We start from the raw sequence: 27,428 nt of genomic DNA, 5'->3' as shown, positions 1-27,428 counted from the left end.
TCGGAGATCCACCTGCCTTTGCCCTCCTGAGTACTGGGGTTAAAGGTGTACATAACCACGCCCAGCTGTTTTCTAATGAGAAAGAAAGAAAAAGTGTGGTGCTCTTGGGTTAACAAGGAGGATCTGGGAGAGTTGAAGGAGGAGAAACTAATCAGAATATATTGAATTTAAAAACTATTTGCAATAAAAAAATTATATCAGATCTAAAAAAATCTCACCTAAACTAGTGATATGTGCTTATTTTCATGTAACCAAAGACTCCACAATAGTAATTCTCTTTCTTGTGATATTCAGAGTAAGTAGGTAAAGCAGAGTACAAAGGAAGACTTCTCTACGAGGTTCCCAAGGGATGAGAGTCCTACCTTAACTTTTATATACTGCCTTAGACTACTGTTGTCAGCTGCATAGTTGAAGCTGGTTCCACCTAACTACAAGAGATTAGAATGAAAAGCAGAAAAACATATGCCAAATTTTCTTAAATACAAGACTCATGTTGTGTTTTAGAATTTATACAGATTATTCCCTTAGTAAAAACTTAAGTACACAACCCAGAACTCACTCTAATTAAAGACTGGAAAAGACAGTCAGTCACTGGTTCAGGGAACATGTGTCTAGCTGGTAATCAGTAGCTGTTATTGAAAATAAGAAAAATCAAATAATTAGTATTTGGGATAATTAAAATATTCTGCCAATAACCATGAATTAGTTCAAAATAAAAATGATTATTAAAAATATTTAACATGAAATTCCATCTTATGAATGTACTTTTTAAAAAAGATTTATTTATTTATTATATGTAGCTGTCTTCAGACACTCCAGAAGAGGGAGACAGATCTCATTACTGATTGTTGTGAGCCATCATGTGGTTGCTGGGAACTGAACTCAAGACCTTTGGAAGTGTAGTCAGTGCTCTTAACCTCTGAGCCATTTCTCCAGCCCCCATGAATGTACTGTTTATTAGCATGTATTCATTGCACAAAATAGTGACTTTTACAAGGAAATTTTCACAGATGCATTTTTCTGTATTTTAATTACATTCATTGCCTATTATCCTCTCTTGTCTCTCTTCCCTTCTGTCTTCTTCTCAAATAGAAGCTCTACTGTTACTAGGTACCTGAAGAGAAAAACTGCCAAGCGGCCTGACTAAGCAGAATGGAGTCTTCACTGACCACCAGTCCCAAGCAGATTAACAGGAAGCAACCCTGACTTCCATTTGGTTTGACTTTTTAAGGGTAAAAAAATCCACAATTGCAATGTACGCAGAAAGCAAGCATTGTTCGCAGAAGCAATTTACAGAAGTGGAGAGGTAACAGCTGTAGTCAGCTATGGTCAGATAGTTAACCTTTAGCTCAAGGTCATATTGTTCGGGAATATGGGACTGGTCCAGAGACTAGTTTACCTTAGGAATTTAGGGCTAGTACAGAGAGATCAGTTTTACCCAGGGTGGTTTTAATTCTTAGGAATATTTTCATGAGATGATATAACTATTGTTCCATGGCATAACTATAGTTCCTTAGCCCACTACACTGCCTCCATGACTTTCTACAGCCCAGATTCAGTATAGATTAAGTTTTTCTTTCTGAATCTGAATCTGAATCTTTCTGAATCTGGCTTACTTTGTTAGTGTGGTAATCACCAGTTCAACTCATTTTTTATGCAAGTGTCATCTTTGTGGATGAATTAATATTCCGTTGTGTAGATATCACAGTTTTCTGTATCCATTGATCCATCTTAGAAATGTGAGCTTGTCCAGCAACTTTGAAAAGCAACATAGAGGTTCCTTAGAAAACTAAAAACAAAATATATGAATTACATGGGTAGAAAACTGACCAAAGCAGCCATGGCAGCAAAGCCCAAAGGTGTTCAATTTATTTACAAACTGAACAGTTGCTTCAGTGACTTTACAAGAGGCACAAAATGTATCTCTTGTACACTAATATTTGTAGAAATAGTGAGAGGTCTAAAAATGGTCAACAACAAGCTATGTTTTGATGAACTCTAAAAGCTTTTATTTCATACACATTTATGTTGTATTTGCTTCTGTAAAACAAACCATCTTAACAAGAACAAAGAGTGGCAGCCATACATCAACTAATGCCGACCTTTGACTTCCTTGACAAGCACAGCGTGGTTCAGAAATGAGTTAGGGGTATTCAGGGCAATAGTGACATAGGAAACCCCCTTCGCTGTTTTAAAAAGCTGATTCTAACATGTTTAGGTGTCCTTTGACGGTACAGCAGCTTAACAAAGCTGAAAGTTTGATGAGAACCAATAATTGCATTCACTGAAGACCTGTTTGAAAGGGGAAGTCATATAAGAAAAATCATATGAACCTGTCTCAGAAACAAGGGCTCCCAACCAAAAACTAGCATAAAACATTCTCATGCCTAAATCAATCAATCTCTCTCTCTCTCTCTCTCTCTCTCTCTCTCTCTCTCTCTCTCTCTCTCTCTCTCTCTCTCCCCCCCCCTCGGAATCTCATTTTTCATTTGTTTAAGCTAATAAAAAGTCTTTATTGGCTGGCTGGTAACTATGCTGGGTTTGAGATCCCAGTGTAGCACTGAGCCTTTCTCATGGTGAGCTTTTAAGCACAAAAACCATGTTCTGATTTGAAACACTTTGGTTAACAAGAACAGTTTTCCAGAAGTGAAACTATAAGAGCTAAAAAGCAAGGTTAGTACATTTTTGGTATTTTCCCAGAACTATATGGACTTTGATAGATTAGGCCTTTGTTTTAGTTTTGGTAGGTGGTGTTGTCTACCTGCTGAGTTTTACAACTTGAATAGTATTTCCAACATGGAGTCAGTTGTGCTAAGGTCTGGGGGCTTAGGTCTGGGGCACTGTTACAAAATTTTCTAAAGCATGATAGAGTTCCAGCAGATATTTTGAAGTGTTTGTAAACTTGTCTGTGGGGGAAACTGTAATATTTGGAGGTTTGCCATGGTGACTGTCTTTCATTAAATATAGCTAGAACCCATTTTAGGAATTGAAAATATAGGAAGTATTTTTGAGCCAGTTGTATAAAATAAAATCTGTTTCCTTTTCTTTCCTTCTTTCCTTCCTTCCTTCCTTCCTTCCTCCCTTCCTTCTTTCTTTTTCTTTTTTGGTTTGCTTTAGTTTTGGTTTTTGGTTTTTGGGGTTTTTTTTTGGTTTTTGGTTTTTGGAGACAGGTTTTCTCATTGTGGCCCTGGCTGTTCTAGAACTGACTCTACAGACCAGGCTGGCCTTGGTCAAGAGATTTGCCTTCAGGCAATCTCAGCATTTAAGAGCACTGACTGTTCTTCTGAAAGTCCTGAGTTTAAATCCCAGCAACCATACGGTGGCTCACAACCATCTGTAATGAGATCTGATGCCCTCTTCTGGCGTTTCTAAAGACAGCTATGGTGTACTTAGATGTAATAATAAATAAATATTGGGGCCAGAGTGAGCAGTTCCAGATGGAGCAGAGGTCCTGAATTCAATTGTCAGCAACCACAAGATGGCTCACAACTATCTGTCCAGCTACAGTTTACTCATATACATAAAATAAATAAATCTTAAAGAGAAAGAGAGAGGAGAGGAGGGAAGGGGAGGGGAGAGGAGGGGAGGGAGAGGGGGAGAAGGGAGGGGGAGAGGAGAGGGGGAGAGGGGAGGGGAGGGGGAGGGGAGGGGAAGGGAGGGGAGGGGAGAGGAGAGGAGAGGAGAAGATTTGCCTGTCTTTGCCTCTCAAGTTCTGGGATTAAAGGCACATGCCACCACAACCCAGCTAAAAGGTTTTTCATAGGTAACTCTAAGGAAGTTACATAAGAACAAACAGACATGAGTACAAACTGACTCAGAGATGACATAGATTGTTAAATACATTGAATTCCAGACTTAAAAAAAAAAATGAGAACTTTAGGCACTCAGGGTCCTTTATGAGAAGCAAGATGTGTCTGTATGAGCTTGACTACAGTGGAGAAGTCTGGGAAAGGGAAATTCAACATTATTAGTCTTTGGCTTTTCTGTTACATCCAGTGGTTTTTTACACATCTCCTTCCCATAAGTTCAAGTTTTAGGACTTGGGGTTAAGTTTCCCCAGAGCCTAGAAAAAAAAAATGTGGTATCTATATTTGATAAATGGTGAATAAATGAAGAATAGGCTAAGTCAGCAGCTCTCAAGCTGTGGGTCCAGACCCCTTTGGGAACCCTCTGTCTCCAAAAAAGTATTTACATTACATTAAGAATTGTAACAGTAAGCTGGGCGTGGTGGCGCACGCCTTTAATCCCAGCACTCGGGAGGCAGAGGCATGCGGATTTCTGAGTTCGAGGCCAGCCTGGTCTACAAAGTGAGTTCCAGGACAGCCAGGGCTATATAGAGAAACCCTGTCTCGAAAAACCAAAAAAAAAAAAAAAAAAAAAAAAGAATTGTAACAGTAGCAAATTACAGTTATGAAGTAGCAACAAAAAACAATTCTATTGTTGGCAATCACCACAAAATAAACTGTATTAAAGGAATGCTGTACTAGGATGGTTGGGAAACACTGGTTTATGTCACATTAAGTGTGGTGAGAAAGGAAGATTGAATTTAAATCCTTTACTCATAAATGACTTGGTTACTAAAAAACAAACAAACAAACAAACAAACAAAAAACCACACACTATTGAAAAGATGAGAAATCTGGACTGTGATTACCCCAATATTCCAGAACTTGGATCCAAACCCACTCAATTAGTGGTGGCTCTGTGGAGCAATGCTGAAAGGAGACAGAAAGACAGATAATCAAAGCTTCAAACTTTTTGTTTTCACATGTTCTAATGTTAATGTAGAAAGAAAAATTCCATTGTGTACAACAGTCTTAATTAGTTAAGTCCTAATTAGATATGCCTAGAATCCTGTATTCAAGTATACAAGACCCCAAAGACAGGAACATAGAGATGAAAAAGGATTGATCTTTTGTTTCGATTTGATGATTTTAGATTACCAACTACTTTAGCTGGAAAGATACGGACACTACAGCCTGCTGTCTGCCCCTATGCTTTATGAAAGAGCTTACTCCAGGAATATACTCAGCACCACGCTCCAAAAGGAGGAAATGAATACATTGTTTCTTGAAACTGGAAGGAGTGGAGTATGGAAGGAACACGAAGGTATCTTAATCTGAGTCCTTAAAGTTTGCACATACCTCAAAAAAAAAAAAAAAATTACACACCAGACCCAAGAAACATTGAGGTGTGCGCTTTCTTTGGAAGCGAGCACTGGATAGTACGAACAGAAGCTCCTCCTAACCCGCCCTGGGATCAGCGTCCCAGCCCAGCCGGGCAGCTCCTAACCCGGCCCTCCTCCGCCTGACAGGGGTGGGGCTGCCGAGAGACAGAGCGTGCGGCTCTGTGGCCACCCTTTCAGTGGCTTTGCTGGCCTCGGGTCTCGCTTACTCATTTCCCTCCCTGACTTTACAGTGTACAGTCGCTGCACTAAAAGTAGGTGTGGCTCGGAACGAATAAAACACGCCCCTCTCGTGACGTAAGCACTGTTGCATGCGGAAGTCCGGCCTTAATTCCAATCAGGTCCTAGCAGCTCCGAAAAGTAACGTGGTATATTATGTAAAACATTTGCAACTTGCCAAATCAGTCAAACGTGAATTATTTATTTAGGGGCTGAAAAATCACTTCTGCGTGATTTTTAGCTACAAAAACTAGAAAAAAATAGCATTTTTCTACTGCCTCTTGAGCACGTGTTCTTACCTAGCGATAAGCACCTTCGATACAGGGCGCCTGCGCAGGCAGGTCGCCGCCGAAAGCCTGCGAGATTACCCAGCGACTTTGCGTCTTCCCAGAGTCGGCGGTGGAACTGGGCAAGCATGGGGAAGGTGAATGTAGCCAAGCTTAGGTACATGAGCCGCGATGACTTCAGAGTTCTGACTGCGGTAAGGAGTACACCTTTCTTGCTTATCCATTCGGTGACGTCCTCCTCCTGCTATTCTAAGGTCGCTGGGAGCTGAGTGAGGCCTCTCTGATTTGTGGATTGTTTGCCGAGGCTAGGATCTGGGTAAAGGGCACCAAGGTCTGATTTTCATGAAGCTTTGTGAAAAAAGAACTATCTTTTACTAAACATGGTTCTTCCTTTCAGCTTCTTTTGCTGCAGATGTGCTTACGTCTCTGTGGCCCGGGAAATTTCATTGATCTTTGGCTTCCAAACAAGGGGAGGGTGGGAATTAAGTCCTCGAAGGAAGCCTGTTGGGCCCCCAGTAATAGACTCAGACACATAATGTTAAAAAAAAAATTGTCAGCTTTCTCTATCAAATATAACAGCAGAGCGCAACACAAAGGAGGAAAGGAGAAGCCTCTTAGTCGACCAGCAAATCAATAAATATGTTAACAATGTAGTCAGGTAGTAAGTACCGTGAAGGAAACAAAGGATAAAGAAATAGAAAGTAGCCACGTGTTGGAAGGAGAGGGAAGAATACTGTCTTTGAGTTTTACAGTGATGGAGACAGAATACAAGAATCGTGCCTTTACTGTTAATCGAACTACAAAGTTTGTCCCCACCCCCGAACCAATGAATCTTATCTGCCGGAGAAAAAAAAGGGTCCTTGAAGTTGGAGAAGAGGTGTCCTTGGAGAGAGTTAGAGGCAAATTAGAGCAAAAACTCAGATATGGGAGGGAGAGTCTTCATAGAAGAGAAAGGTTTGATATAATGGTTGGGGACATACATGGAAAATGAGAACCAAACCATATAAGCCCTTGCAGGCCTAGTAAACGATGTGTGTGTGAGCCCGTGATTTATTTTTTATTTATTTATTTATTTATTTATTGGTTTTTCAAGACAGGGTTTCTCTGGGTGGCCCTGGCTGTCCTGGAACTCACTCTGTAGACAGCCTGGCCTCAAACTCAGAAATCCGCCTGCCACTGCCTCCCAAGTGCTGGGATTAAAGGCGTGCAGCACCACTGCCTGACCTGTGAATGTTTTAATTAGGAAGATGACAAAATGTGATTCTGTAGTTTTAGTGTGGTGGCACAGAAATCAGGACAGATTTGTAAGGTTAGAATGAGTCAGGCTTTGTTTAGGGGTTGCTGACTTTTGGTAAGGGCTGTGTTACAAATAGGATATGAAATGTGAGTTGCCTGGTTCATGCATTATTTTAAGCCTTTGTAGCCAAGTTAGATAGGTAACGTTTACAAATTCATCAAATGCAAGGTCCACATGAACTTTGGCGTGCGCTTCCTTTTTCCTATAGCTTCCTTAATTCACCTGGCTTTTTCTTTAAATAATGGCTTTCCTTCTCAGCACATTCATTCATTTCTCAGTGTCTTGACAAAAATAGGGTAGTCAATAAGTGTATTGGAGGATTGGGGAAGCAAGGAAAGGAGATAAGAACGAGCTAAAACTTTCAAAGGCGCAGTTATGGTGGGACACCAGAGTAAAGATTTTTCTTCCAGAATTTCTAAGATCCCTAAAGAATCACCGAGTCAGCAGACTTACCATTCTGGACTCAGTGGATGCCACCAGTGCTGTCTTCCCTGGCTGCTCCCTCTAGGAACTTCTTTGCCTCTAATCAGTTACCATTTTTTGACTTGTTGCATGTTTAATGGTCACCACCACCCCCACACACACTCCCCAGTTTTTCACATCCCCATCTCATTTATATTTTAATAATCCTTTTTCTTCACTTCAGAATTTTGACTCTTCATTTCTTTTATCCTTTTACATTGTTGTCTGACTTTCCCATACTACTTCCTGAAGATCTTTAATTCAGTGGAGAACAGTCTATTAAGACATGAACCCAGGCCTCCACACAATGCACACACATGGAAAACGTACTATATATGAAGGGGCAAAAAAATCTTAATGCCCTCCTTTCATTACCACCACCACCAGCTGGCCCTTGCTGCTTCCTATTTTCATCATAGCTAGAGCACTATATTAATTCTCTAGTACATTCCTTCCAGTTTTTGTATGTTCCTACTAGATTAATGCCCTAAATATAACCTCCTTCTCTCTCCCTCCCTCTCTCCTGTAGCTCTGACTGTTCTGGAATTCACTCTGTAGACTAGTCCGGCTTTGAACTCAGACATCCACCTGCCTCCACCTCCAGACTGCTGTAATTACAGGCATGTGCCACTCACTATACCTGTCTTTCTTTCCATTATCTCTTTTGACAATGCATCTTTAAGAGTTTCACAGTTTTCTCAGTAGAAGACTGTTACCCTTTTGTTTCTTAGGCAGAAGTGCTTTTTGGCCTTAATTGCAGGGTCCATAACGTGTTGACTGCTTCTATGTCAGTTGTCCCTTGTGTTTGGTAGATACCATTTCTAAAACTCTCCTTCCAACAGTACTTTGTGTCCATTCATTGTACTCATTCTCAGATGTCCCTCCCTTTTTGGAAGTGGTCTCTCAGCTAGAATTCTTGTTCTGCCCTGAGCTGCTGCTTCTGATTCTCCAGGGATAAAAATTCTCCCCAATAGTTACCAAAATCCATGCCTTTCATACTATGACTTGTCGTTGATACTTAATATCTTGATTATCTATAGTTTTTAAAGATAGGTGTTTAGATGTTAAATATTTTAATATCAGCCATGTGTCGTTAACTTTTCAAGAACTGAGTTTTTACTCTGGAAGTTGAGAGGCAATATCACTATTAACTGTATTTATCAAGAATGAATTTAACATGGTAGAGATAAGAGTGACTATATTGTAGAATTATAGTCATATGCTGCCTTAACCTTTTTCTTTTGCCATAGGACATGAATGTATTCAGCAAAATCCCCTAAGATCATGCTGTCTAGTAACAGAATAGCTAGGCTAAGTGTCCATTAGTACTGTGTAGCCTGCACTTGCTTAACAGTACATTTCTTATGATCTGTGCCTGTTAGGCTACACAGCTGTGGCTGGAGAGCTACTTAGTTGGGAGAGTTTCGAGAGGCAAATTTCTTAGCAAGATTTTAAAGACAAGGCTTTGTGTCATGCATCATAATGATTCCTTTAATTTCAGGTTGAAATGGGCATGAAAAACCATGAGATTGTTCCCTGCAGTTTGATTGCTTCTATAGCCAGCCTGAAACATGGTGGCTGTAATAAAATTCTAAGAGAATTGGTGAAGCATAAACTTATAGCGTGGGAACGTACTAAAAGTGAGTATTTTATGTAACTTTTGTCAATCTTCAGCTAATCACCTTTCTGTTGAGCTGACCTTCACAGGGCATGAAGTACAGGTTGCCTGACAAGACAGGGCAAGAACTGACACGTTCTTCTGCCGTTCAAATTGGTCAAAACAGTCACAGAGTCCACTCAAATTAAAGAGGGCAGAGAGAGTGTGACGACTGTGCTACAGAACAAGACAGATAGTCATACAATCATACACCAACTTTGGAACGTTCAGCCTGTCTCGGGACTCTAGAGGGTTGCCTCTCAGGCCTTCTGTGATGAGGGGCAGAGGTTTGAACACCTGTGGCAGATCTTTTATAAATAGAAGGTAAAGTAGTTACTGGAGAAAAAAAAAGGGATAACGGTTACATACAAAAACAGGCATAAGTTCATTGTCAGTTCAATATAGAATATTTTGAACTCGAGTACTTCCTTTTAGTTTAAGTGCATATCTGTCACAGACCCTCAAACCCAGTATCCATACACGCATCACTGTAATAGAGAAGAAACTGCGAACTTACAAGTCTGGGTAAATCGGCTTCTCTAGCTAATACTTCCCAACTTTAAATGCTTGCCTTGTGTTGATGCTTGTGTCTTGTTGCTATACTACAACTAATGCTCTTACCTAATTTTTGTCTAGCTGTGCAGGGCTATCGGTTGACAAATGCTGGCTATGATTACCTAGCTCTGAAAACGCTGTCTTCTAGACAGGTAGTTGAATCTGTTGGAAACCAGATGGGTGTGGGCAAAGAGTCAGGTAAGTACTAACAGTATTGTCGAAAGCATTGCTTAAGCTTTTATTTTACTTTTGAGAAAGGATTTCTCTTTCATTTTGTTTCATAGTCCCATCAAAATCAAGAAGTCAGAAACTTGGTTGTAAGCAATACGGATTAGGAACATAGTTTGCTATATTTATTAAGAATAATTTAGTAGGTTCTAATACCTCCTAATTCCAGCACTATCATTTTGGTAATACCAAGAAATAATTTCCATCTGTGGTTTTGGGTTTTGTTTTTACTTTGGATTGGATGGGGGAGGGGGGTTGTTGGGTTTTTTGATGTTTTTTTGTTTGTTTGTTTTGGGGATTTTTTTGTTTGTTTTTCCTTCCACTCCCTCTTTGGTGCTCTGGACTAAACTTGGGGGTCACACATATGATTTTTTTTCGAGTTGTAGCCTGGAATAGGAGATGCTTTTTGAGCCATAGCCTCCTTTATACAGTCTTTGTTTGTCCTGTGCACTTTCTCCTATCTAATTGACATTGTGGCTAAACTAAGAAAGTACAATTAAACTTGGAAATGAGAGCACTGTCAAAACTGCTCCCAAAGAGGTCCCTGTAGACTTTTATATGGTTTGAGTGCCTTCTGTGTTTCTATCTAAATTATGGTATGCATAATGGTAAATAGAATACTGACTCTGAGTTGGGGAGAGCGTGTGCACATGAAAATGGATATGAATATTTAAACACAATAGAGTATTTCCTTTAGGTAACCTAACTTTCCTGTTGATTGCTTTTGCATTTGAATTTAAAATTATGAATTAACTATTGTAAATACTTTAATTATAAGAAAACTAAGTCCTTAAGAAACAGATTCTATTTAAAGTATTTTTTAATTTTTAAGAAATTAGTTAAATGGTAAAATGGTAAGCATTAACATTGTAAAAAAGAAAGTACAATAAAATAAAATGAGTCTTTTTTTTTTTTCTTTTTTCTTTTTTCTTTTTGGTTTTTCAAGACAGGGTTTCTCTGTGTAGTCCTGGCTGTCCTGGAACTCACTTTGTAGACCAGGCTGGCCCTGAACTCAGAAATCTGCCTGCCTCTACCTCCCGAGTGCTGGGATTAAAGGTGTGCGCCACCACACCGGCTTAAATGAGTCTTATTTTAAATCCACATTTCAGTTAATTTTTTGTTCATTAGATACCATAGCTAAGACTATTTCTTATTTAATCTGAGAAATTTCCTTTATAAATACAACTATATTTGCATATATTCAGGATTATTTTTGGGTTCACATACTATTGTAACCAAGAGTGAATGTAAGTATTACTCAGGATTCTATACTTTAATTCTTGTCTGTTTATCACCCTTGCTGATAACTGCTCAGCGGGTATCTTTTTCATAATTGTACAGTGTTTTGATGGGTAGGCACTCTTCAGTTGATTTTTACCATTTTCCAAGCACTAGTGATTTGAGTTTCATTCATTCTTCATTTTGACTAGTAATGGAAGTGCCTATCTTGAGATACATACATTAGAATTTAGTGCTTCAGTGTGGGAATGTTTGAGAAGCACAATTCATTCCATAATAGTAAAAATATATAAATTTTGATATTACTGTTTTAAAACTATGTATCAGTATATGATATATATTCTTTCAGTGAGGTATGATAGCCTGTTTTTAATAGAAATAAAATTGCTTACCATACTTAGAATGTGTTCTAAATGTCAGCTATACAAATAACTTACTTTGATAGTTGACAAACTACTTATTAAGGAGATTTCATTACAGGGTCATAGTCTAACGCATTGGTCATTAAAGCAATTAAGTTGAATGTGTTGAAATAGAAGGTATTAACATAGCTTCTCCTGGCCTGAGGATATAATCTCATGGTAGAGCAGAAGCCTGCTATGTGCAAGGCCTGTGTTAGACCCCTAGCACAGAGAGGATTCAGGGGAGATTAGTTTTTTTTTTTTTTTAATTTTATTTATTTATTTATTTATTTTTACTAGAAATGCCTTCTCAATGAATTAATGCTTGGTATGACGTTAGAAATGTAACCATTGGCCGGGCGTGGTGGCGCACGCCTTTAATCCCAGCACTCGGGAGGCAGAGGCAGGCGGATTTCTGAGTTCGAGGCCAGCCTGGTCTACAAAGTGAGTGCCAGGACAGCCAGGGCTACACAGAGAAACCCTGTCTCGAAAAACCAAAAAAAAAAAAAAAAAAAAAAAAAAAAAAAAAAAGAAATGTAACCATTGAACATCTTTGAAAGCAGGAGTACCCATTGGCTAAGTACCTCTTTGCTTTTACTTACAGTTACAAATGAATACATTCTGGGTTGTCATTTAGGATATAAAGTATTTTGCCAAAAAATAACTACCAGTAGGAAAGATACTGGATACAGAAGAAGGCAGATGAAGGTAGAACTATTTAACCAGTTGTAGCAAAAGTATCCTAACAATGCTTTTACAATTTTTGCTCCAGATATTTACATTGTTGCAAATGAAGAAGGGCAGCAGTTTGCACTGAAGCTTCACAGACTGGGAAGAACCTCCTTTCGAAATCTGAAAAACAAGCGTGATTACCATAAGCACAGGCATAATGTTTCTTGGCTTTATTTATCTCGGCTCTCTGCCATGAAGGAATTTGCCTATATGAAGGTATTTTTTAATGATTTTACATTTCTCAAAAGAAAAAGAAAAAATATGTAGCTCATTTTAGCCAAACTTATGAAGATCTTAATGACAAGTCTCTCTCTGACCCCAGACTCAGTCCCTACAGTCAACTTGAACTCCTTTGATTATGCTCTTTTCCCAGTGGCTTCCTCTTAAGGATGGCATTTAGTGTTATGCAAATTTGTGGGGGGTGGGCTCTGAATATCCTTTTTATTGAAAGTGGTATCTGGAAATCTTGGTGTTTCACAACAAAAACAAAATAACATAGTTATGTCTAGTAGTATTTGCTTAAAATCTACTTCATTGTGTTAGAATATACTTCATTATTTTTAGGTTGGTGTATGTGTTGTGTGTGAGTGTAGACAACTTTGCAGAACTCACTAGTTTCCTTCCACTGCGGGATGGGATGCAGACCATTGTGTGCCTTTACCCACTGGGCCATCATAATGACTTAGGTTTTAGTTTGATTGAGTGGTTTATTTAATCTGGCCCTTAAATTGTTAATAGTAGTAGGAGAATCTCTTAATGCAGTCTAAATAAGCAATTCTGATATTACATGTTACATTATTTTCTTTTATAATATAAGGAAGCACCTTGGCAGAAATCATTAGCTATTCCCTCTAAACTGTAGTGGGTGCTTTTTTAAGTGATCCTGCTAAAGGTACAGAGAGAACCTGGTTGCAAGTAAGCACTCCTTAAATGCAATGCTTTCCCAAGAGGAAAAGAGTAAGGTAAAGATGAAGCTCTGACTTGAACATAACTTCTAGACCAGTGGTTCTCAACCTTCCTAATCCTGCAATGCTTTCATACAGCTCCTCATGTTTTGGTGGCCCCCACCGCCACCCCCACCATTAAATTATTTTTATTGCTTCTTTGTAACTTCATAAAGTTACCGTGGTTTTGCTACTGTAAATTTAAATATCTGGGTTTTTTTCAGTGATCTTAAGCAACCCCTGTGAAAGGACCATTTGCAACCCATTTGCAACCCACAGGATAAAAACCACTGTTGGAGACAAGCTTTTTTTTTTTTTTTTTTTTGAGAAAACCATTTATAATCTCTAAGTTTATGTTATGTTGTTTGGCTGCCGAGACATGTTGATGGACTACTTTTTAAAAATAAAAATTTCTGGGAAGTAGCGTATTTCAATTCCTATCCACAGAAGGTGGTGGTTAGGTACGAAGCTTTTAAAATTAAGTACTGTGGTAATGCATGATAATGGACAGCAAAACACTAGCCTGTATAGACCACTATAAACTTGGGAAGATAACAGACACAAAGAGTAGTTTATATGTTAAGGTTAAAGTGAAGAAGAAGATAGTATGAAGTGAATGGGAATTGAGTGAATTCATAAAGATGGATATGATCTGACATTAAGGAAAAGACTTTGCATAATATCAGGTATTGACCAAGACATGAATGGATGGGAGCCCTATGTGTGTGTATAAGTGGTACTGAAGTAACTCTCCTGGCTATTTTGGTACTGACTGATTCAATTAAAGAGAATTTTGAAAACTCACCAGTTTTTTGGTGGACAAGAAATACAATAGTGGTTCAGACTGAGATAGAATATCTACCTCCATTGTAGATACTTTAAAATTATGCATTGGCACAGGCAGCATCTGGTCTGATTGATCCTCCCAGCTTAGACTACGGTGATGTTTCCACTTGTAACTTCCATGCCCATACAGTGTAACCTGAAGAGCAGCATCAGTGATTTACAGACTAAAATGCCTGACCTTTGAGTTAACTTACTTCTTACGCCAGGAACCTTAAACCAAAATTTGTTGTTACTACAATATTGTAAACACATATCAACAAGTGACAGACTTTAAAAAATAGAAAGGAAATACCCTAAGGGAGTATACGATTTTTTTACATTCATTGTTAGGACTTAATGTACATAATACATAGTAACTGTATGTTTTAAGAGGGAAAGTTAATTCAAAGAAACTTGAATTATTTTTATATATAGCTAATTCTTACTGTAAGTAAACCATGCATTAAATAACCTAAGGTAAACTAAATTTTATAAAGCCTTGTTTAAGGAAGATATATTCTTTTGTTCTTTAAAAACACAGTTTTATTAGTTTCTCATATTTTTCTGTTTTAGGCATTATATGAGAGGAAATTTCCAGTTCCAAAGCCAATCGATTATAATCGCCATGCAGTGATCATGGAGCTTATTAATGGTTATCCCTTGTAAGTATTCATTAAATTTGAAAGCATAAGTTCTAGTAGAGGAATTTAAGGTTCATGTTTTTTAAGTAAAACATTCAATTGGAATGTTACTTCTTTCTTAGAGGTTAGAAATTTCTAAAGAGGTATAAAAAAAAGTCGGGTAGTGGGTAGCACACACCTTTAACCCCAGCACCTGGTAGACAGAGGCAGGCAGATTTCTGAGTTCGAGGCCAGCCTGGTCAACAGAGTGAATTTCAGGACTGCATAAAGAAATCCTGGGGGAGTGGGGGATTGGAAACCCAGTTTCATCCAGTTTGTAATCTCTGCCATTTTTTCATTGATTTAATCTGCTTCATACCAAATACCTCAAGTCCAGCATAGCATAAAGTTCCTCTGGCCCTCAGACTAAACAATATATACCTAGTGACTCAGTAAGTGCTATTAAAGGTCAGTGAAGAGGGTAGAGGTAGGACATTCCTAGTTAATATCAGATAGTCAGGAAAGTGCAATTCACAGGGTGAAATATTCCAGGTAAAGGAAGGGTAGTATTATTGATCCTTGGGTGCTCACAGCCATGGAACAAACCAGTATTTAGAGCAGAGTGACTTAGGTGAGCTGGGGCAGGAGAAAGGGGAGCTGTGAACCGTGAGAGCTGAAAAGTAACAAGGGAAGGTAAACCAGGAAAATTAGAGCCGTTCAGGCAAAAGATGGTAATAGCTCTGATTGCAGAGACAGTCAGAAAGGTGAGGATGGTGCTCAGACTCCGTGTTCTCCAGGAAGCAGCACAGTTACTCAGATTGCATTTGGATGTTAAGAAGTGGGAAATCTGCCGGGCGTGGTGGCGCACGCCTTTAATCCCAGCACTTGGGAGGCAGAGGCAGGCGGATTTCTGAGTTCAAGGCAGGCCTGGTCTACAGAGTGAGTTCCAGGACAGCCAGGGCTACACAGAGAAACCCTGTCTCAAAAATAAAAAAAAAAAAAAGTGGGAAATGTGGCATAGTGAGGAACTGTGAGGAAAGAACATTTGAAAGGGGTAGTTCCTGATGATCCACAGAAGACAGCATTTCAAGGGGAGGAAAGAAGTCAACTGACTAGAAATGGAAATGACTAAGAATTTAGCAGCATAGAAGAAATTAAGCCTTGACTGTTTTGTTTAATGAGGTAGAAGGAAGTCTGTTAAAAGTAGATCATTGAAAGTCAATGGAGTGAAATTAGAAAAGCCTGTGTAAAAAAGAGGCAAGCTGTAAGGAAGATGTGAGATAGGACATGATAGTGATAAGCAGACAGATTGGAACAGCGTGTGACCTTTTAGTAGTTGAGACACTTGTCTGTGATGATAATGAGGAGGAAATTGGCAAGATCAGGAATGGAAATGACACGCTCATTAAAATGATGACCATGTACACATAACCTATTCATACTTTCAGATGTCAGATACATCATGTTGAAGACCCTGCATCAGTATATGACGAAGCTATGGAACTGATAGTCAAACTGGGAAACCATGGACTGATTCATGGAGATTTCAATGAATTCAATCTCATGTTGGACAAAGATGACCACATCACCATGATTGATTTTCCGCAGATGGTTTCCACATCCCACCCAAATGCTGAGTGGTATATGCTAAAACTGATTCTAGTTGTGGATGTATTTGTATATCACAGAATCTCTTTTTATTTATAATTTACCAGTTTTCTATTTGATCAGTAAATGATTTCAATTAAGGACATTTGTTTTTCAATTAAAGGATATCTAACTACTAGAATTTTCCCTGTAAGAAAATCTTTAAAGAAGAACTTTTAAAAGAAAAAACTACACTTAGATCCTATTTTAACCCTAATTATTATGCTAATCCTGTGTTCTGGAAATCTAAATGGAACTGACTGTCCACCTATCTTATACATAAACTGCAATGTAGATATCACTAAAAAAAGTTGGACTTAACACGCAAATCAAGCTTTCTTAGCCAGGGAGCCATTTATTCAAGCAGAACTTCAAGGAGGAGTCTGGGTTTTAAAACCAAAGCTTGTTCATATGTGGAAAGAGTATGTGTCCTGTATAGAAGTAAATAAATGAACACTAAGTAGGAAAGAATTTTAAATGAGTGTTTCCTTTTACAGGTATTTTGACAGAGATGTTAAATGCATTCGAGAGTTCTTCATGAAACGTTTTAGCTATGAAAGTGAGCTCTACCCAACCTTCAGTGATATCAGGTCTGTCGTATACTGCTTATAATGATAGAGCCTCTTCAATAGATTATTTGCTTAATTCTAAAGTGAATGTCCAGACAATGTATTTCTGATTATTCTGTTTGTATATATTTGTATATTCTGGTGCATGCCAGAAGAAGGCATCAGATCCCATTATAGATGTTTGTGAGCCACTGTGTGGTTGCTGGGAATTGAACTGAGGACTTTTGGAAGAGCATCCAGTGCTCTTACCATTGAGCTGTCTCTCCAGACCCTACAATTGTACTTTTGGATGCTGAATTTGTTTTCTTATTTTGACTGCTGTATCAAATAAATCAAGTGTCAAATCTTAGTGAAATTGGTGGTTTTCTTTTCTTTTTTTAAGTTTTTGTGTTTTATTAACGTGTATTTCTGTATCTTAATTATGGTTTCAATTGCCGTAATAAAACACTGTGACCAAAAGCAGCTTAGGGGAGAAGCATTTATTTGACTCACAGGTTACAGACCATCATCCAAGGAAGCTAAGTCAGAAACACAGGACAGGTACCTGGAGGCAGGAACTCAAGGGGAAGAAACCATGGAGGAGTTCTGCTTCTTGACTTGCTCTTTCATGGCTTGCTCAGTTTAGTTTCTTAATCCTTCCAGAAGGTGGCACTACCCACAGTGAACTGGGCTCTCCCACATCAATCATGACTCAAGAAAATGCCAGCAGTATGTGAATGGGCCAATGTGGTGGGGACATTTTCTCAATTGAGGTTCCCTCTTCCCATAAGATTCTAGCCTGTACTAAGTTGACAAAATACTAAGCCACACACTGCATAAGTGCACAGAGAAGTGTGAGTGCCAGCAGAGAGAGGCTGGGAGAATCATTCCCCTGGAGCTGGTGGTTGTGAGCCAACCAAAGTAGGTGCTAGGAAGGAAACTCCCCTCCTCTAGAAAAGTAGTATATGCTAGGCCGTGTCTCCAGCCTTGTGTTTTTCTCTTATATATTTCTTGAGTTAATCTTTCTTTATTGGTTTTATATGCTTTTAAGATGTTTCCTGTTTTGAGTTTTATTGCTGCATACTTTAAACAACAATCTTTAGCCTTTTTTTGAAAGTTAATTTACGGGGGCTGGTGAGATGACCCAGCAGGTAAGACTTCTCTTCCGAAGGTCCAGAGTTCACTTCCCAGTAATCACATGGTGGCTCACAACCATCCATAATGAGATCTGACACCCCCTGGTGTGTCTAAAGACAGCTACAGTGTACTTACATAAAATAATATGTGTTTAAGATTAAAATATGGAAGGCCGGCTGAACTCACTTCACATTTATTAGAGTGGTGCTATTCATCTCAGATATCTTTTTTCTGTGTTATTTAATGCTGATACCTTCGTTTCCTAGGAGGGAGGATTCTCTTGATGTTGAGGTCTCTGCCAGTGGTTACACAAAGGAAATGCAAGCAGATGATGAACTGCTACATCCAGTAGGCCCAGATGATAAAATTACTGAAACAGAAGAGGAATCTGACTTCACGTTTTCTGATGAAGAAATGTTAGGAAAAGCCAAAGTTTGGAGGTCAGAATTGGAAAAGGAACCAGACCCAGCAGATGAATCAGGTGGATCCTGGTGCTGCTCGTCCTCAGACAGCAAACAAATAAAGGATGGCAGCTTACCAGAGGAGAGTGCTGATGTGTCCAGTTTCGAAGTGACTGCATTAAACCAAGCTGTAGAAGAAATGGAAAGGCAGGTTCTTCCCCACAGGTCTGTTACTGAGTTTTCTGAGGAGAGCAGTAGAACTGAAAATGATGGGCAGCCAGGTCAGAGAAGCCCTGCTGGCTCTGAGGACTGTGAGGATGAACCCCCGCATCTGATTGCCTTGTCATCATTGAACAGGGAGTTCAGGCCTTTCAGGTACAGAGGTGTTTGTTTGTTTGTTTGTTTGTTGCTTTTTACCTTTAATCTTGAAATCTTTGATTCTGTCAAGGGAGGATATTTGAAAAAAGAAACAAACAAAAAAAAAACCACTGTGACATTATTGTGTCGTGCCATTATCATGTGTAAAAATGAAAGTTAACTTTATTGTATTGAAACAAATTTGTCTTTTGAATTAATCTAATTCCCAACACTCGATTGACTAAGTTTCACAGAATTTTACCTTAAACTAAGACTCACTGAATTAATGTAGGTCTCTTAATATTAGGTCTGTTTTTAGAATGGGTAAAGTGTTGTGTTTCATTGATATATTTAAGGTATGTTTAAACTATGAAGAGGATGTGAGTGTGTGAGACATGCAGTAAATGATTTCTATGTTAATTATCTACAGAGCATGTTTCCTGGAGCTTGGGGGCTTCCATCATTTTGTTTGATTTCTCATGTGCATTTAAAGCCACATAATAGTATTATGTTTTATCGTTGTGTTTGTTTGTTGTTTGTTTTTTGTCTTGAAAGTGTTAGGCACATATTAGCAAACATCCTAAAACCTAATTTTTAGATTTGGAATAGTTTATCCAGAAGCAAACAATAGTTTGTTGAAATAGTGATCTTATTTATGTCAAAACATTAATATGACAAAACTAGATCAGCAGAATATTGATAAGCATTTCCCAGTGCATGTTCAGGGGCACAGCCCTTATTCCTTTAGAGTTACTTTATTAAAATTTAAGTGTATAATGACTTAGCTAATTTTTAAGAAAAGAAAACTTTGTCTCCTTATATCATGATTCCAACTGATACTTTTTAAAACCTTGAGAAACAGTTCTTAAAAGTTTCACATCCACCCAGATATAGCTGTCTCTTGTGAGACAATGCCGGGGCCTAGCAAACACAGAAGTGGATGCTCACAGTCAGCTATTGGATGGATCACAGGGCCCCCAATGGAGGAGCTAGAGAAAGTACCCAAGGAGCTAAAGGGAACTGCAACCCCATAGGTGGAACATTATTATGAACTAACCAGTACCCCAGAGCTCTTGACTCTAGCTGCATTTGTATCAAAAGATGGCCTAGTCGGCCATCACTGGAAAGAGAGGCCCATTGGACTTGCCAACTTTATATGCCCCAGTACAGGGGAATGCCAGGGCCAAGGGGTTGGGGTGGGTGGGGGACTGGGGGGGGGGGGAGTGTATTGGGGACTTTTTGGATAGCATTGGAAATGTAATTGAGGAAATTACCTAATTTAAAAAAAAAAAAAAGTTTCGGGCTGGTGAGATGGCTCAGTGGGTAAGAGCACCCGACTGCTCTTCCGAAGGTCCAGAGTTCAAATCCCAGCAACCACATGGTGGCTCACAACCATCCGTAACGAGATCTGGCGCCCTCTTCTGGAGGGTCTGAAGACAGCTACGGTGTACTTACATATAATAAATAAATAAATCTTTTTAAAAATAAAAAAAAGTTTCACATCCCCTGACATATATAACCTTAACATTACCAAAAAAAAAAGAATGCTTCTTTCTACACTTTTACAAAAGCCACTAAAAAGAAACTTAAGAAGCTAAGAAGCGCTGGGCAGTGGTGGCACACGCCTTTAATCCCAGCACTTGGGAGGCAGAGGCAGGCGGATCTCTGAGTTCGAAGCCAGCCTGGTCTACAGAGTGAGTTCCAAGACAGCCATGGCTACACAGAGAAACCCTGTCTCGAAAAACAACAACAACAAAAAAGCTAAGAACCTGGCTCTCTGTGTCTGCTCTGCTGTCTTCTCCCATGTCACTGCAGATCTGTGTGTGACTGAGATAGACATTTCCTTAGCATTGTTTTTTCAATAACCGGAAGTGGTTTTGTTCCTCTGGGCTCTCATCCTCAGATTCTGAGTGCACCGTGGAGCCCATGGAAAGTGAGCAGCTCTGGATTAGCCCGGCTCTCCCTAGCCGCCATTTCCTTAACTACCTCCAGTATCTGCTTCCTCCACCATGTGATCACTCGGGTTCCTGCTGCCACTACATTTTCCATTGTTCACTGGGCCATCGTTACAATGTCGCTGATGATAATGTCCAGATCCTATAGCTTCCTCCTCCATAGTTATCATAAACAATCCCGTAGTCCCTGTTCTGATTGCCATATCTGGTTCACCACCATTTTCATTTTCATAACCAGGGCCAGCTCCAAAATTACCATCTCCAGAGCCTCTTCCAAACCACTTATATCTATGGATCTTCAGGACACCTCTATCATTGCAGTCACTTGCTACCAAGCGTGACCCCAAGCTCAATTCCCAGAGCCCACGTGGTGGAAGGAAAGAAGTGACTCTTACACATTATTCTCTTATCTCCACATGCACGTTGTGGCATGTGCCATCTGTACAAAAAGATAAATGTAATATTTTTAAAAATAGATGTTTCAGAAAAATACTGACTTAAAAGTTAATGTTTTCTGGGTTCGTGTAAATGTTGATATTAAAATATTGAGCACTTAAAAGTATAGACATATCCATGGTGATAGTATTTATTCTGACTCACAGTGCAGTTTCAGAGAACTGCCTCTGGCTGGGCGTGGTGCTATATACTGGAAATCCTTGCACTAGCACTGGGGGGCTAGAGGCCTGAGATAGGAGGATCAGCCTTGGATACAAATGAGACCCTGTCTCAGAAAGAGAATGAGGACATTGTATCTATACTATGTCTGCTTTTGTTCAGAATGTGGCAAAATGATACTGAGTGTGAAAAATAGCTTTTTATAATTTAGTGAAAAACAAATGAATTGTAGGGAAATGATTACATTTCAGTTATAAAACATTCTATTTGGAAAGTTTGATGGTAACGTTGTGTCAGAACATTCTAAGACGGTTAAAATGTAGTGGATTGAGTTGTAAGTAGTTTCACTTTTATTTTCATAAATATAATTCTGAGGCATTTCATTTTATGCTTCACTGCAAAAAAAGACACATTAATTTTACGTTATAGAAACTAACTGGTTAGATAACTTGCTTCTTAAATTTTATTCTAGAGACGAAGAGAGTATGAGTAGTGTTACTCAGCATAGAACGAGAACATTGAGTGTTACGTCTGCGGGCAGTGCCCTGAGCTGTTCAACAATCCCTCCAGTAAGTGCTACATGTGCCAGTTGTTGGGGTCAGAGCTGTGGGCAGAGTGGTGACCTTTGGGTACTGTCAGGATTTCAGGTCATTTAGATATTTGGATCTCATATGTTAATGTTATAACATGGTCAGCATGTAGAAGTTTTCACCAGAAATAAGCAAAGCTTTCAGGGATAAGGCAACATATAAATTAGTTTAAATTTACGGAATAAAATGTTAATGTAGCTTGTAGTTCCCCATGATTCAGTCTTTGATTTTTGACAAGGAAGGTTATATGACATTGCACAAAGGTAGCAATATGGCTGAAAGGTAGAGGTGTATCACCCCCTGCTTACATTTGGGAACTAGGTGATTTTAAATGTCTTTACTATCAAATTTTTGTTGGTCCCTTGGGCATTTACATTTGTATCCAAGCAGTTTACAAAAGGGATATTTTCTAGACAGGACAGTGAGCAGAGTATTCTCTAGACCTACCCAGAAGGAAGAATCAGTGTGGAGATGGCCGCACCCCACAAAGCAGCCCCCTCTCTGTGGCCTTTGGAGAAGTGTTTCTTTACTCCACACACATTTGGATTATGCAGCTACTAGGTCTCATTCACATCTGACATTTGGAAAGAGCAGGGATTTACAAGTCATTATTTCTCTCAGGAATCAAGCCAGACTTTGTTGGGTTTGCTTGCTTTCCTGATCCTTTAGCAGTCAGCAGAGGCCACGGTGCAAGTTTACAACCCACCCACCTGCCTCATTTCAGGATTATGCAGTGTGTTTTGAAGACTACTGTTTAATTGTGCTTCCTAAAAATTATTTTCTGTCTAAAATTTAAAAAGTAAACTTGGCAATAGCCATGCAGCAAAATAGTAAGTAATTTATCAAATTTTGATGCTTTAAAGCAAATTTTATGTTGGTCTCTTTTCTTCTGTATAAGTAAAATTGTGTGTTCCAAAGCTAGTTTTTAAAGATAATTTCCTCATAGTGAACAAAGAAGGAAACAGTTTAGAAGGGCAAGAATGAAAAAGTGAAATGGCTGTACACAAAGTAAACTCAAAAGATAAATGACTTCATTTTTCTAAATGTATTAAAATTCAGATGTTATTAGTGAATTAGAATGTTTTGTTTTGGGTAGAAAGAGACATTATAATATTAAATGAGAGCTATCCAGAATGACATTGTATCCCAAATGCACACATAAAAAGCTAGACGTGGTGAGATTAACTCACCACATGGTCTGTTAACTCAGCACAAACAAGTGAAGACAGGAGAATTCCTGGAGCTTGCTGACCGACACCAGGTTCAGTGAGAGGACAGACCCTGTCTCAAACGAACAAGATGGGGAGTGCAAGAGGAAGACTACATATGCTGGCCTCTGGCTTCAGTACACACGTGTACACACAAGGATGCATGCACACACAGAATAAAGTAAAAAATAGTTAATAGTAGTTTATATTACAGTTCTGGGGCTGTTCAGAAACATTTAGGATTTGGCAGACCAATAACTGTGAAATTCTCAAAAATGTAATTTTTTTCATATTCTTTCTAAACTTGTCTAAGAAAATTTACTTGATTTTCTAAATATAAAATTGAAATCTGTGAAGCATGTAATACATTAAAAGATAAAGTTTTGAGCCAGGCGTGGAGGTGCACGCCTTTAGTCCCAGCACTCGGGAGGCAGAAGCAGGCGGATTTCTGAGTTCGAGGACAACCAGGGCTATACAGAGAAACCCTGTCTCAAAAAGCCAAAAAAAAGATTTCAGTACAGATATCTCGCAGTTCATAAATAACCTTTTTGCTTTTTGCTTTTATACTCTCTGTTCTTACTGGGATTTATCTGCCCCCCTTTCTTTGATTTCAAAACAAAATTGGTACCAGGTTCAAACTTGTGTGTCCTTCTGTGTGTGTGGCTCAGATACAATTGGCTGTGCCTATTTAAGTAGATGTCAAGCTGTGCTATTTCCTCTTTACCAGGCAGAGGCTGGTCTTGTAATTGTGTTGTGGTTTTAGTTTTTGTCTTGAGCTTTGTGAATTGTATATGAGCCTGTATCCTAAGGAGAATACAAGACCTTCAGCCTAACTCCATGAACAAAGATCTCTGTGCACACAAGGTTGTCTTTAAACTTTTAATTGAAAATCATTTTTTTCGTACAATATATTCTGACCAGAGTTTCCCTTCCCAGCTCTCCTCCCTTTCATCCGCCCTTGCTCCTCATGCCTCTGCTCTCAGCTGCTAGGATCGCAGGCCATAGGCCAGCTCCTCTTGATACTTTTCTCATACTGTTTCTTTTCTGTTTTGTAAAAATGACAGAAGAAAACTGTTACCTCAGTGGACTTGGTGGTGGTGGTTTTGGAATTTATACAAAGACAAAAAGGGCTTAAATTCCTTGAAATTGTATCATAAAATCCTTTTCCTCCTTAATTCTTTTATCATTCCTATTTATTGGCTATTATGCTATACATAAACTTATAATTTATAAACACAATAGTCATTTATAAATTCTGTTCTTGAAAACATGTAACAGAATTAAGTAATTGTTGCCTTTATACATACATGTGGCTAGATCTAATGGGAGAACCTTTTTACTTTTAACAGCAAGTGATGATTTCCATGTAGTTGCTAAAATAACACATAATATTTTACTTCATGTTGTACCTAGGTTTTTCTTACACACAAAAAATTACTGTGTAGGATTTGTACATTGTTTGGAATTGGGCTATAAGAGAAACCAAAAGTCATTATGAACTGAATTTAAAAAAACCAAAGTTTTCAGTCATGTGATTTGTACATACGGCATTTACAGTTGTTAATTAAGAGACTGTTCTGCATCTCTAGAGTATGCATCTGCGTGCTCTGTGAGGACTTCCTCTGAGTGACTACCGCCCTCAGTCCTCTTCTCTGTCCCAAGCACCACAAGGCTGGCTACATAATTCCAGCCTTTGGAAGTGCAGGCGGGAGCTAGAAGATGGAGGTTATCTGACTACGTTCCAGTTTAAGACCAGCCAGGGCACCCAGGCTGCATGAGAGTTTACCTCAAGAAAGAAGGGAGGGACGGAGGGAGGGAGGGATGGAGGGAGGGAGGAAGGAAGGAAGGAAGGAAGGAAGGAAGGAAGGAAGGAAGGAGCGAGCAAGCAAATAATTACAAAATCATGTCTTTTACCAAGAAAAACATGTTTTCGTCTGGGTTTCCCCCCCACACTCATTGTTCATGATGGTCACTAGGTGGCACTCTAGTGGTTGATAATTTAAACTGACCACTTTTGTTGTATAATCTGTATTTGTGGGAAGAATATAAATTTTAAAAAATTTCAACAGCTTCTCCTGTTTTATCTACTAGTTCATATAGTGTCATTAGGATTCTTAAAATTCATCTTTAACATGTAAATTTGAAAGATCCTACCAGTGTAAATCTTCAATAATAATTTGATAATGATTTCTCTGCTCCATATCAAGATGGTTGTTAGTGATACTAATTCACAAAATCTTTCCAGGAACTGGTGAAGCAGAAGGTGAAGCGTCAGCTGACGAGGCAGCAGAAGGCAGCTGCCAGACGCCGACTGCAGAAAGGAGAAGCCAATGTGTTTACCAAGCAGCAGAGGGAAAACATGCAGAATATTAAATCGAGTTTGGAAGCAGCCAGCTTTTGGGGAGACTAATAGATTTCTGATATGTATTATTTTTTTAGATACTATAATTTTATTTTTAGCCAGTATACTGGTCTTTTTTGGACCAAAGCCAGTATTTATGGAAATTATGGAAATAAAGCCTCTTTAGACTCATAGCTTCCAAAGTCTGATTGATAGTAAGTCTGCCAAGCACTCTGTTTCTTAAAAATTTTCAGGTAACTAATTTAAATATAAAATAACTTGTGTGAAAAGAACTTCATTGGCAGTAATTGCAAAACATGGACATCATTTTTATTTCACTGTGATGTTCAGACTCTGCCTTAAACAGGTAGATAAATGACTTGCCTCAGATCTTGGATTCACATGTAATAAATAATAGAACAACTTAATGCAATCTGTAGTTCTCTCTTTTCTCCTTCAGTCGGTCACAGTTGGGCTTTTACTACATTGGTGAGTTGGTTTTAGCATTACGTGAGACGTACACGATTATTTGGCCATTGGAGTGAAACTGATTGCCTTCTGTCTCTTTAGACCTCTGTAGTAGACATGGATCAGTAGATGAGCAGCATTAGGTCTTTTGGTGCCGTTCTCATTGGCTATGTGCTCGTGGGGAAAGAAAGTTTAAGTTCCTACCAGTATTTTTATAGTTGTCAGCAGCAGCAGCAACAACAACAACAACAGAAAGAAAGAAAAAGACAGATGAGGGGGGCAGGGAGGGAGAGAGAGAGAGAGAGAGAGAGAGAGAGAGAGAGAGAGAGGAACAAGCACCTGAGGTCAAGAGAGGAGAGAAAGTACAAGCACCTGAGGTCACTGTCCCTTCAGCTTCCCTGAGGAGGCTGACCTCTAATAGAAGATCGTCTTCAGCAAGAAGTGACCACCAGATGGCAGTGTTTGCCAACGGTGACATGATAAAAACAACAGATTCCCTTTTACCTTAGCAAAATTAATTCTGACTATTTGAAACTGATCATTATCTAAGCGTATTTAAATGTTTGGATATATGAATATGTCAAATACAGTTTCTTTGAAAATTAGACTGATTTTCAAAGTGTTGATATAGCCCTATTTTAAAATGTAGTTTAAGCTCAGATACTCATTTTTTATACTCTGCTAAAGGTGTTTCTATAACATAAATTAATGTTGAAGATAGTTTAATAAGACTACAGAATGTTTATTTTGTAATACGTTTTTCTTATCTCCAAAGCAGATTGGGAATAAAAGTGTTTGACCTCATTTTTCTTGGCTTTACTTCACTTCACTACTGCTACATAAGAAGCTTGTTTCTATTTGATAAAATTAGAAGACAGATTTACATGGTTTGTGATAGTGTCTATCAGAGTTGTGAAGACTACATGGAAGAGTATTTATAAAAAGGACTAGACACGTAACACAGTGGTAGAGCCGGGATGGTGGTGCCTTCCTTTAAGCACTCAGGAAGCATCCTGGTCTACACACTTCCAGGACAGCCAGAGCTATGTAGAAAGACCCTGTCTCGTAAATAAGTAATTACATAGCCAGGCATGGTGGCAATCAGCAGGTAGATTGGAGTTTGAGGTCAGCCTGGTCTGGAGAGTGAGTTCCAGGAGAGCCAAGATTACACAAACCCTGTCTCAAAAAAAAAAAAGAAAAAGAAAAAAGCGCAAAGAAAGCTTAATGTACTTTCAAACATGGTGTGGATTTATTAGGCTAAAATTACTAAAGACGCCTTAAAGTTACTAAAGAAAATTAACTAGACTAACCATCTTTTCTATTTCATTCAAAGGCAAGCTGATCCTTTCTAGTATTATGATTTACACTGGGTTAGCATGGTTGAAGCCCAAGGTCAGTGTCCACCCAAACCAAAACATCTCTGTGAGACGCTTTGCTTTCCACTTTCTTTAATAGTTGACTTCGTTCCCATTAAACAAGCTTTTTTCTATGCAACATGTAACTTATACTT

General features: G+C 38.8%; 1 protein-coding gene across 1 annotated transcript; it reads left to right on the top strand.

Moving 5' to 3' along the window:
- The first annotated feature begins 5,738 nt into the window (after positions 1-5,738).
- Riok2 (RIO kinase 2) lies at positions 5,739-26,764 on the top strand. The gene is made up of 10 exons (XM_021149096.3): positions 5,739-5,885; positions 8,952-9,090; positions 9,744-9,860; positions 12,303-12,478; positions 14,605-14,693; positions 16,100-16,291; positions 16,796-16,888; positions 18,250-18,759; positions 21,784-21,880; positions 25,355-26,764. The coding sequence occupies exons 1-10, from the start codon at positions 5,820-5,822 to the stop codon at positions 25,517-25,519; spliced, it is 1,644 nt and encodes a 547-aa protein (XP_021004755.1). The 5' UTR covers positions 5,739-5,819; the 3' UTR covers positions 25,520-26,764.
- The last annotated feature ends 664 nt before the right edge of the window (positions 26,765-27,428 follow it).

This window comes from Mus caroli, unplaced genomic scaffold (assembly GCF_978045245.1).
Source record: "Mus caroli unplaced genomic scaffold, Mus_caroli_1 scaffold_18, whole genome shotgun sequence".
NCBI classification, from domain to species: domain Eukaryota; kingdom Metazoa; phylum Chordata; class Mammalia; order Rodentia; family Muridae; genus Mus; species Mus caroli.
Note: the sequence above shows the minus strand (reverse complement) of the source record. Positions and strands in the feature narration are given on the sequence as shown.

Coding starts and splice junctions, on each gene's coding strand:
- Riok2 (XM_021149096.3), top strand. CDS start 5,820: ATGGGGAAGGTGAATGTAGCCAAGCTTAGGTACATGAGCCGCGATGAC. Junction 18,760..21,783: donor AGGGAGTTCAGGCCTTTCAG/GTACAGAGGTGT, acceptor ATTTTATTCTAG/AGACGAAGAGAGTATGAGTA. Junction 21,881..25,354: donor GCTGTTCAACAATCCCTCCA/GTAAGTGCTACA, acceptor AAATCTTTCCAG/GAACTGGTGAAGCAGAAGGT.